Source organism: Saccopteryx leptura, chromosome 1, assembly GCF_036850995.1.
Source record: "Saccopteryx leptura isolate mSacLep1 chromosome 1, mSacLep1_pri_phased_curated, whole genome shotgun sequence".
NCBI lineage: Eukaryota > Metazoa > Chordata > Mammalia > Chiroptera > Emballonuridae > Saccopteryx > Saccopteryx leptura.
In genome coordinates this window covers 175,675,820-175,688,192 of record NC_089503.1, presented here as the reverse complement: position 1 = coordinate 175,688,192, position 12,373 = coordinate 175,675,820, and the positions used below count along the sequence as shown (strand labels likewise).

Here is a 12,373-nt window from a genome sequence, read left to right as displayed (position 1 = left end):
GTTCCAATCGAGCCGTGGCTGCAGGAGAAGGGGGGTCTGAGACAGACAAGTTAGAGCAGGAGGGGTGGGGAAGCAGATGGGCTCTTCTTCTGTGGATGCCCTGACCTGGAATCGAACCCAGGACAACCACTCCTCAGACCGACGCTCTACCACTGAGCCAACGAGCAAGGGCCAATCCTAGCTTCTAACCCACAAATGTTAGGGGAATATATGGCAAGTGTGTCCCAGAGCCCTCCCACAATTATCCTATTTTCCACCTTAGGTGATGTGCCTAAAAAATACGGCTCAGTAAAAATGCTATTAGAGAGGATACTTCAGTCTCACCTTCTGTTCAGCACTGTCTCAGTGTCTCCGGGAGGTCACCATGCACCCTATAGTCAGTCTGGAGTCAGGATAGATAGCACAGTGGCCTCTGTTCTCACAGATGCTCTTTGAAGCATTCTCTCCTCTAATGCCATCTGTCTCGCCCTTCCTCCTCTTCTCACTTTTCCCCGTAGTGTCAGGGCCTGTCATCCTTCTCCCTTAGTGAAACGGTCAAGTCTATTACAGACCCATTTTTCCCTTTTCTTTACAACTACTGTAAAGGAACCTTCAGCTCTTCATCTAATGCCCTATGCCCTGCTTCATGGCAAACCTTGTAAAGTAACAACTTAGTGACATTTGGAACATCCTTACTGAGGACACTTATTTCTCTATTAATTGAGAAATGTTTAGTAAAAGTAGTAATAAGGTTTGAATGTAAGGCACTAAGTTGTGGTAACCATAAAGGATACAGACCTTAGTTATGTGGTGCCACATCTGAGATTATCAGATAAGTACAGACTAATAGAAGAGTCCAAAGTATTCATATGACAAGAACTACACATCTAACAAAAATGGATACTGTTTCCTATAAAATAATACATCTAAACATTTCTCTTTGCAAACCTGTAGTGTTTCCCCTTTGCCTCTAAAATAAAGATAAAATACCTAACCTGATATTCAAGGTTTTCTACTACCTACTCTAATATGCCTTATAAACATACACCCTATGACTTCCTGCCTTATTTCAGAATGGCTCCTAGACTAGCTTCTATGATTTACTGCCCATAGTTTAAATTTTGCCTAGAGAATACATAGTGTGTCTCAACTTAAGCACTCTTAAGACCAGTTACTTTACAGAGACCAATTAATTTGAATGTTAGGTATACAAGAAAAAAGTAAAATTTTCAACATTGTCTAGGCCCTCTGCTCTTTCATATGGTCCAAAATAAAAAACAATCATTTATGAATGTTATTAAAAACATGTTTGTTATTTATATCAAAACCACACTAGTTTTCCAGAACCAAATAAGACACATATTGTAGTTTAGGGATTATAATGATATATCCAAATTTCTTTCCCAGTCCTTAATAGCTTTCTATTAATACCTGAGATATAAGGCTTTAAAAAAATGACACTTACAATCTTTTATGAAAGAAAAAACAACATAATAGTGATTTATTCCTATGCCTAAAGATGGGATTCTTTCAGAGTGTCCATTAAGAAATGATTTCTCAAGGATTACTGGAAATAGATTACTCATCAGCTTCTTTTTTTAACCTGTACATGGTATATTTTAAGTTATTACCTTCGTATTTCTAAAGAATTAAAGATTGGTTCAAGAGAAATCCAAGATCTCTGACAATTCATCCACTTCTCAAGGGTGAGAGAAAAGAGAGTCAAGTTTTGATCCCACTTATCCACAAGAGCCTACAAGGATAAAAACACACAAGTCTAAATATAAAAAATTATTATAAGAGTCATAAAATAGAAACTGAGATCAAAAGTGATTATCAGTCACCGAAATACAGGAAGTAATTAATGGAGGGTCTATAATGAATATACGTCTAATTATATATTGCTCACAAAAATTAGGGGATATATATTTTTTTTCTTTATATTATTATTTTTTTTGTATTTTTCTGAAGCTTGAAACCGGGAGAGACAGTCAGATAGACTCCCGCATGCGCCTGACCGGGATCCACCCGGCATGCCCACCAGGGGGCGACGCTCTGCCCACCAGGGGGCGATGCTCTGCCCCTCGGGGCGTGGCTCTGTCGCAACCAGAGCCACTCTAGCACCTGGGGCAGAGGCCAAGGAGCCATCCCCAGCGCCGGGCCATCTTTGCTCCAATGGAGCCTCGCTGTGGGAGGGGAAGAGAGAGACAGAGAGGAAGGAGAGGGGGAGGGGTGGAGAAGCAGATGGGCATTTCTGTGTGCCCTGGCCGGGAATCGAACCCGGGACCCCTGTACGCCAGGCCGACGCTCTACCACTGAGCCAACCAGCCAGGGCCAAAAATTAGGGGATATTTTATTCCTTCATATTCATTTTGAAATATCCCCTAATTTTTGTGAGCAATATATTTATTTATTTTAGAGGAGATAGAGAGGGGGGAGGGGAGAGAGAGAGAAGGGGGTAGGAGCAGGAAGCATCAACTCCCATATGTGCCTTGACTGGACAAGCCCAGGGTTTTGAACCGGCGATCTTAGTGTTCCAGGTCAACGCTTGATCCACTGTGCCACTACAGGTCAGGCCAATGAGCAGTATATTTATTATTAGGAGAGGTTTAAGATGTCCCATTCAATTTTCTGCCTTATTTATTATACAACAGGTAATATTTGGGGGGTATGTTTATTCTTTCCTTCCTTTCTTTAAACATTCTTGTGCATATGTACATATCCACGTAATATCTTTAATAATTCAAATAAATGCAATATTATACACATTGTTCTGAAGCTTGTTTTTTTAAAAAAAGAAAACACAAAACCTAACAGTGTCTTTCAGAGAAGTTTGATACTAGTACTTATAGATTTTCCTCTATTAATATCAGGAAATTCCATTAGTAATAAAGGCATTTAGTGCTCTTTAATATTCCTTTTTATAAGGTTCTAGCCAGCTAGATAAGGTTTAGTTTATAATTTTCTTTTTTTCTTATTTCTAATTTAAAAAATTTGATTACATTTCCTATATATTCTATAGTTGTTCTTAAATTTCCATTTTTTGAGTGTGAATGATTTGGTGGTTGGTTGTCTATTTTTTGCTGTTCATTTTTTATTTTACTGCATATGGTTAGAGAACAAACTATTGTTGTATTCTCTTTTTGTAATTTATTTAGGTTTTTTTCTCTAAGGTTCAATTAATTGACATTTTCCCAAATGCTTGTTGATGTGTTTGCACATACTATGAATTCCATTTGTTGAGTACATATTTCTTTCACTCTGGCTATAATAATTTTGTTACTTTTACTACTAAATATTTCTATATCATTACATTATCTTGTTGAGTTTCCTGAAGTTGAAATGCTTCTTAGCTGTGTCATTGGATGTGGGCTGCCCAGAGAGGGACCACCAGAGAACACCAAATTCAAGCTAACTATATGGTTTAAGTTTATGGAGGCTGCTGTTTGTTTGAAAATAATTGCAGGAACACACAGGTATAAAGGTAGGATTCACCTGTAAGAGGCTCCCATGTCAGCAAGCTGACTCTCAGGGCAATGGTTCTGGTGAGGGCATCACTGGTCAAGTTATGGTTTACAGGCTCAAGTTTTTATATTATCTCAATTCACCTTGTCTGCCCAAAGTAAGCTTTCTGACATTTCTTCAAGAACAATGAGTAATGTTTCCATAAAGTTATTTTCAGTATTTTAACTACTCAATATTCAATCACATTTCTATATTGGTATAAGAATAATTTACTCAGTTCAAAAGCTTACAGTTTGCAAAAACTTAAAGTGATAAAACTACAGACAATGAAATCATTTTTCTTTTGCCATAATATTTACCTTAATAGGCCCGATATAGGAAGATCCTTTAACCATTCCAAGTGTGATCTGAGACTCCTCTAAGTGGACTAGTAAGTCATCTAAAGATGAAATGATGAGGATGGAGTCAGTCTCTGTGTGATGAAGGACTAAATGTAAAGGAGTCGCATTCCAAATGTCAATAATCCTTAACAGCATTTTCTCAAGAGCAGTCTCATGAGTTGCTGAGTTTGAGATTTCATTTATCTCACTTTCATACTGAAACATCTAAAATGAAAAAAAAAATTTTTTTTAATACCCAGTAGAGAAAATCATTCCTGATACACTTAAAATGAAAGATTGAAATGAATATGCTGAAGGTGATGATCAGATTCCGTTCAGTTTGCCCCTAACCACATTTCATGGCTGCACCTTCATGACACAGCCCTTTGGAGTTTTTAACTGTCTCATTTCACGTTCACGCTCAGTGAAAATTTCTAACCATGATGTTTATTTCCTCTGATTTTAGTCAGAGTAAAGAATAGTGAACAGCCCCCTCTATGTGCTGATGGTATTATTTCCTTCAATTCTGTTTTCTCTGTACGGTACTCATGTCAACTGTTTGATTCCTCATGATATGCTTCTCCTTTCTATAATAATGTTTGAGGTATAATCATCTGAGAGAATGTAATTCTAATGGACCCAACCTTCCCTGTAGAGTTTACTTGGCTCACTAAAACTGGCCCCTTTTGGGCCCTGGCTGGTTGGTTCCCCTCCCGCAGCCAAGGCTCCAATGGAGCAAAGTTGGCTCGGGTGCTGAGGATGGCTCTGTGGCCCCTGCCTCAGGCGCTAGAATGGCTCTGGTTGCAACAGAGCAACGCCCCAGATGGGCAGAGCATCGCCCCCTGGTGGCGTGCCTGGTGGATCCTGGTCGGGTGCATGTGGGAGTCTGTCTGACTGCCTCCCCGTTTCCAACTTCAGGAAAAAAAAAACCCAAAAAACCCCCAAAACACTGGCCCCTTTGGTATTTCAGCCTATTTTTTTTTTCAAACTACTTTAACTTACCTTGAGCGCTAGAAGATTCTCTACTGTGCAGTTTTTATCAAGAGAAACTGACTTTCCAGTAATCTCCTGGAGAGCCTCCCAGTGCCTGGGCTTGAGGCAGGGGTTCCCCAGAGCTGTAATGATGGGCAGCTCTTGCTTAAATCCTGTCACTGACTGCTTAAGATTCATGACCATGTTGTTTTTAGGTAAACCTGTAAATGGCAATGGGTCAGTAGTCTTAGGATATGTTCATCATAGTTTTATAAACCAGACTTAGTTTATCAGTTATTAGCTGGCACTAAAATACTGACTTTTATTAATATCGTCCTCCCATACAATGAACTATGGATTAAAAAGAAACGGTTATCAGTACTGGAGATTAAAACCCAAGACCATTAGAGCCAAGTTATCTTACAAAATTTGATACTTGAGAATCCAGCTGCCACAGGGTGTCCCATATTGTCACTGTCAAGGCATATTTATAGACAGACAGATATACACATTGGCATTTAAAAGACTAACAGATTTTGGGCTTTGAAATTCTGCTCGCTGAGGAAGGATATTATGGGGAAAAACGCAGTCACTATTATTTCATAAGAAAATTGGTTAATGCTGAACTGTAGGAATTGTCAGTAAAAACTTGGCCACAGACCAACACTGGTCTGTCCTCTGGCACAACAACCCCTCAGATACAAGACTATAAACCTTTTCAGTTAAAGGTTCAATCCTTATAACCTTTTTACTCAACTTTAAAAGAACAGAAAGGGGGCAGAGAAAGCCCCAGATTGGGAGACTCAGAACTGAAAACTATACCCATATTCTTAAATATCCAATTTTTATCAGGGGAGGCTTCTTTAATAAAGCCATGCCAAATAAAAAAATGTTTAAGACCTGGTTAAATACAAGGACAAGAGAATCACTTTGGTTTTTTGCAAGTCTCTACTTTGGCAAACAACAAGAATCTATCTGGGAAACTACAGACAAAAGAAGGTGCTATTGACTTGTTACTTTATAAACTGTTCTCTGAAACATATATGACAAAATGTTGAGAGAGAAGGCACAAAGTGAATGTCATGTGAAAACAGTGACTATACAGGCAATTTTCTCCCAATTTTTCACTTTGTTCAACTGTTGTGATATTGTTCCATTTTTCAGATAATTTAAAAACAAGCAAAGTAAAGTGTTTTTCTGAAGTACAGCTGCGAGGTAAGGGAGGCATTTAAAAAGCGAAAGCATTTTCTTTCCAAGGGAAATGCAAGTTTCCTTTTAGAAAGGATTTTACAGAACTGCTCTCACACCAAAGCATCTCTGCATTGATTGACAAGGTTTCAGATGTGATCATTAGCAGAATGTTTCCCAGGTGCCCAAAGGAGCTGGATGAAGATTCTGCAGGTGGGCCCGTATCTTCAAAACAACTCTGGCCCTAAGAATTGGGCAATGTCTGGGGTTCTACATATAGAACCAACTTTTAAAAGATACAAAAACTGTTATTAAAAACATTTTTTGGGCCCTGGCCAGTTGGCTCAGCGGTAGAGCATTGGCCCGGCATGTGAAAGTCCCAGGTCAATTCCCAGCCAGGGCACACAGGAGAAGTGCCCATCTGCTTCTCTACTCCTCCCCCTCTCCTTCCTCTCTGTCTCTCTCTTCCTCTCCCACAGCAAAGGCTCCATTGGAGCAAAGTTGGCCCGGGCACTGAGGATGGCTCTGTGGCCTCTGCCTCAGGTGCTAGAATGGCTCTGGTCGCAACCGAGCAACGCCCCAGATGGGCAGAGCATCACCCCCTGGTGGGCATGCCAGGTGGATCCCAGTCGGGTGCATGTGGGAGTCTGTCTCTCTGCCTCCCCGCTTCTCATTTCAGAAAAATACAAAGAAAAACAAAACAAAACAAAAAAAATTTTTGGCAGTTTTCATCTCTTTTTTGCTTCAGGAAACAATTCTACCTATATTCCTGTACTGTCTTGCCAGCCATTAATGGTCAGCCCCTGGGAATAGAGGTAAAGACACAATGATCTTGCTGGCCCAGACAGCATTTTGTGTGCACTCCTAGGAGAGAAAACACGAGGAAGACAGCTTTACCTTTTTCTAGTACTGTGACTATGTTCATCCATTTTGAAACATTTCTCTGTACTGATTCTGTATCAATATCGTGAAGAGTGCTTTTCCTCCACTCCTGAAACTGAACTTCCCATTCGTTTCGTGAGTCCCACAATATTTTCCTTAAGGCTAAGTCATATTCAATATCCGAGATCTCTGAAAGCTCAATCTGTGTAATCTCCTCCACCTCCACAGGAGGCCTGTGAGATGGGGCATCTTTGAAGCAAGCCTGATTGCCTGAACAGAGTTTAGCTTGGTTCTTTAAGGTGGCTGCTTCCTCGGACAGAGTCTGGATTATTTCCATTGCGGCTGACATTCGAGTCCCAGCATGTAACAGAACAGGATTTCTTATCTAAAAACAACAGCGTGACATTCTAAGAGGGCACAATGTTCATTCAGAATTTACATGTTTACTGACAGCATTTCAGGATGCAGTCTAAGCTTTGCCAAACATTATTTACAAGCATCATCTGAAAAGACTATCTTTCATTTATAATACTTGTATTTATTGTGATCAATTTTATTACTATCAGATCTATAATTCACTGTGTACCTTCTCTATTCCACAAACCATAGTAACACATTAGCTAACTTACTAAATCCATACAAAGATCTTAAAAGATAGTGAATATTTCTCATGATTTTTCAAAAAAAAAATTCGGAAGTAAAATAATTTTCCTACCATCAAATGGTAAGTGGAGGTACCAGGGTGTGGCTCACGTTTCCTTTTTCTTATCCTGTTAAAGTTTGTGTGATTTTTCTGATGCGTGTCACACGCTGCCTTGTATTAGAGTTTCACTATCACACACGAGATTGTGGACATTTGCAACAATCACATCCCAAGAGGGATATGAGTAAAATTTTGCCCTGATTTTCCATTACTAAATTATGACCTTTTCAAGATTCAGGATAGTCTTGCTGATTTATTTTTGTACACCTCGGAGAACCTACTACAGTAAAATGCCGATGACAGTTTATTAAAAAGTTGTTAAACAAAATATAAGGTGACAGAAGATGATTTGACTTTGGGTGATGGATATATAACATAATTGACTGTCCAAATGATGTCACCCTATTAAATTTAATTGTCTAAAAAACAAAAAAGTTATTGAAAGAAACAAATTAGGATCCTATCACCTCAGTCTTTAAAAAAAACTCCAATCCCTAGAATTGCATATAACAATTTGATAACAATCATAACATAGTAAGTTGTATAAAATTGATAAACTGTATTTCTGTGACAATGAATAAGGCTCAACAGATAAGCTGTAACAATGAGATCTAGAAAATGTATCATAATACCAGTTTTCCTTAGGCTTCTCCCATAATTTCCCATTTGTTAATATTTATATTTGTAAATGAGTTAGCTTGAGAGAGGGGGTAAATACCGGCAGCAATAATCTCACCAGCTTAAATGGAGTCAAGGTAAAGTTTTGCCAATTCTATCAGCAGTCTTTTGAGATCAATAAACATTAAGAGTTTATTTTATAGTTTGGTCCTCATGACAAATAAGTGAAGTTGGAATTATCATTACCATTTGGTTTAGATGAAAGCTCAGAAAGATTTCAGGGTTTCTGAGCCCTTTTCACGCCATGGGCCCCCTTTGTAAGTCTGTTAAGGCCCTGGTCTGTTGTCTCAGTGGTAGAGTGTTGGCCTAGTGTATGGATGTTCTGGGTTCGATTCCTGGTCATGGCACACTGGAGAAGCGACCATCTGCTTCTTCATCCCTCCCTCTCCCCTGTTGCTCTCTCAATCTCTCTCTCCTTCTCTCGTAGCCATAGCTCAGTTGGAGAAAGTTGGCCCCAGGTGCTGAGGATGGCTCCATGGCCTCGCGTCAGGTGCTAAAATAGCTTGGTTGCCAAATGGACAGAGCATCACCCGATAGGTGACTTGCTGGGTGGATCCCGGTTGGGAGACGTGCATGAGTGTGTCTCTCTGCCTCTCTGCTTCTCACTTAAGAAAAAAAGGATTAATCTTTTTTTAAAAGTAAGTCTGTTGAAGCCTATGGAAAAAGCCACCAGTTCTCTGTTGTTCTGCCTACATTCACTTAAATAGAAGAAAATGCTAAATTTCAGTTAGAGGTTAGTGAAAATAAACACGTAATTTGACTTCCCATTCAAGTTCACAAATCACTAACATTCTGTTTGTGAATTCCAGGTTAAGAATATATGGATTCAATTATTTCCCTAGAGTCCACAGAAAAAAAAAATTACAGACCTGCTTAGACCTACATGAAATCAAGTAGATTTTAAAGGAAAACCAAAAACTTACTTTGGCCTTTAAGTGACTAATGCTAGTCCGTAGACCGGTGACATATGCTTCCAAGTTGTTTCTGAACTTAGCAATAGTAGCATTTTTATTTGTCTTACTTAACTTCATGGCAGTTTTTAGTTGAGTAAACTTGATAAAGAGGACTTGACAGATGGCAGCCTGCTCTTCTGAAATATGGATCTCGTACTGCCTTAAAACGGAATAGAGTTGAGCCACTGTCAAATACTCTTTCTCTAATTCAGATATTTGTGAGGAAGCGACATCCAAAAAAGTAAAATGTTCCAAAAATTCTTCTATTTCAATGGGGTCACATTCCAGCTTTCGCAATGATGATTCTAAAACCTGAAATCGTTCACATGTCAGTTATAATTATATAATGGTTTGTCACTGTTTTAGAAGACGATTCTTTTTTTACTATCTTCACACTAACATAATTTCTGGAAAAAATAGTGTCTTGACTATATTCTAAATATTTTTAAAGTACTGGGGTATTCAAAGGACCAAATCCTTTCTGTTATTAACAGAAAGTACTTGAATGTGTCTTGGACCTAAAATAAATGCTACTAAGACATAAAAGTACTATCATGTTTCTATGAATATAATCACAATAACAAGATTATGAATGAAACGTGAACAGAGTATAACAATTGCTACGGTTTAGTGGACATTTACTGTGCTGTGTTCTTTCTATAATGATCTCACTTTGTTCTGATAGCATGTTTGTTAGCTGTTAGTTTTTCTAATTTGCACAGAAAGAGACTCTCAGTGGGATGAATTAGCCCAAGACCAGAAATTGAGTGAATTACCGAGCTACGATTCAAACTCAAATCCAATTCCAAATCCCATTTGTATCCAGTACAAGTATATGCATCCATTATGACATCCACACTTTTTATAAGTATATGCATATCATTCCATAAAATTTTCAAAATAACTGTATTTCTTACACAAATTACAATTTTATCATACTTTCCCTCCTGTTTGATGGGCTCTTAATGAATCCTTGTGCATGTTTTGGAATAAATGGCAGTTACATTTTCCATTTCACAGTCTTGAATTAATTGCCTGTATACATCTCTAATTTTCTAACACTTAACTCTGTCTGATTATAAAATAAATGCCAATGCAAAAAACTGAAATACCAAAAAATTGTTTATGAAACTTTTAAGAAAATACCTCTTATTACATCACCAAGAGACAACCATCGATTAACCTATAGAAAATTTTACTATGGTGTGTGTGTTTGTGTACATGTGCCCCTGAATGTGTGTGCATGCACACATGAACACACTCTTGCATACACATTCTCATTATAGGGCTTATATGAAGAGGCTTTAGAAGGGTTTGTGTTGGAATTCCAGCTCTAGTATTTACTAACTGTGTGGACCTTAGCTGCTGGCTTTACTGTCTTTAATAAATGTGGTGTCCTCACCAGCAGTTCTGAAGTTCAAATAAGATAATTTGATAATAGGCTTATAATGGTAGTTGCCACATTTCACCGAAAATGATCAAAACAGAGGACTGAATAAACACAACTATCTTGACTCTGGCCACAAATCATAATTAAATTGTAAAAAAATCATTGTTAAATACAGATCTATATCATGTGGAAAATGGATCATTCCAATTTGATGGAATACAGTGAGTAGAAAAAGGTGAAACATACCCAGACTTATGTCACTGGTAGTCCAGTGATACCAAAACCAGGTAAGGATGGTTGAAGAAAAGAAAATCATGAACCAATTTCACTTACAAGCTTAAATGCCAAAAATCTTAAAAATACTGTATATGTCTGTGCCTGTGCATGCTGGCAATCTAAATCTATCAATTCGGATGTGAGATTAACATTAGAAAGTCAATTACCCACACTGAAAGATTAAAGGAGAACTACTGTATGATTATCTCAAAAGATGCATAATAAGCATTTGATAAAATTCATTTATGATTAAAAAAACTATCACATTAGCAATTCCTTTCAAAACAAGGGAATTTCCTTAACTATTTAAAGGGAAGCTACCAGAAGCCTCCAGAAATAAACACACATCTGGGTCACACAGCAGCCAGAAAGAGGATGAATGAATAGAATTTTCAGAACAGGCTCCCAAAATATGATCACTCAAAAACAACTTTCTGGATCTAAAAACTATGATTCTTCTAACTGTAGAAATACAGTTCATTGTAACTTACATACATAGCGTTCACTATATGCTTAATTAAGAGTTATACAATCATTAAGTCAGTTAATTCTCACAACCACTCCAGGTTAGTTACTAATATTATCCTCAAATGACAAGTAAAGAAACTGAAGTACAGAGAGGATATTAACTAACATCTTTCAAACAGTAAATGGAAAAGCCAGGATTTTTAAAAAAATCAACTGCACCGAAGCATAATTTACATTAAAAAATGTTAAGTGTATATTATAATGAGTTTAACACATCTAAACACCTGTGTAACTTCCTTCATAGTCAAAATACATAAAACTTTCATTGCTTTAAAAGATCCTTTGTGCCCCATTTGAAACAATCCATCTCTGACCTGAGAAAACCACCTATCTGCTTGTTGTTGCTATAAATTAAATTTGTACTGGTCAAGTTTCACATACATGAAATTATGTGGTAGATACTCCTTTATGTCTGGCTTCTTTCACGCAGCATGTTTTTGGGATTCATCTAAGTCATTGCATATAGCAGTTCCTTCCTTTTTACTGCTGAATAGTATTCTAATGAATGAATATGGCCTTTTTCTTATTGGTTCACTACTTGACAGACATTTGAATTGTTTCCAGGTTTTGGAACTTGTAATAAAGCTTCTATTTAGCTACTGTTTTGCTGTGGAATTGTTTCCATTTAAAAAAAATTTTATTTATTAAGTGAGAGGGCAGGCAGAGAGACAGACTGCCACATGTGCCCCAACTGAGATCCACCTGGAAAGCCCCCTATGGGGCAATGCTCTGCCTATCTGGGGCATTGCTCCAAGGCTTGGCAACCGAGCTATTTTTAGTGCTTGAGGTGGAGGCTTCACAGAGCCATCCTCAGTGCCTGGAGCCAACTCACTCGAACCAATTGAGCCATGGATGCAGAAGGGGGTATATCTGAGAGAGAGAGAGAGAGAGAGAGAGAGAGAGAGAGAGAAAGGGAAGGGGGAGGGGTGGAAAAGCAGATGGTTGCTACTCCTGTGTGCCCTGAGCCCTGATGGGAATC

The 12,373-nt window shown here is 38.2% G+C and overlaps 1 protein-coding gene across 1 annotated transcript in view; it reads right to left on the bottom strand.

Annotated features, from left to right (window-relative positions):
• The window catches only part of DNAH14 (dynein axonemal heavy chain 14), a 227,336-nt gene that overhangs the window by 169,181 nt on the left and 45,782 nt on the right, over positions 1-12,373 (bottom strand). The window contains exons 17-21 of the mRNA XM_066360143.1: positions 9,171-9,512; positions 6,882-7,251; positions 4,827-5,017; positions 3,804-4,049; positions 1,611-1,732 (exon numbers count right to left, since the gene is read on the bottom strand). Of these exons, the coding sequence (XP_066216240.1) occupies positions 1,611-1,732; positions 3,804-4,049; positions 4,827-5,017; positions 6,882-7,251; positions 9,171-9,512 (1,271 nt within the window). The remainder of the gene's footprint in view (positions 1-1,610; positions 1,733-3,803; positions 4,050-4,826; positions 5,018-6,881; positions 7,252-9,170; positions 9,513-12,373) is intronic.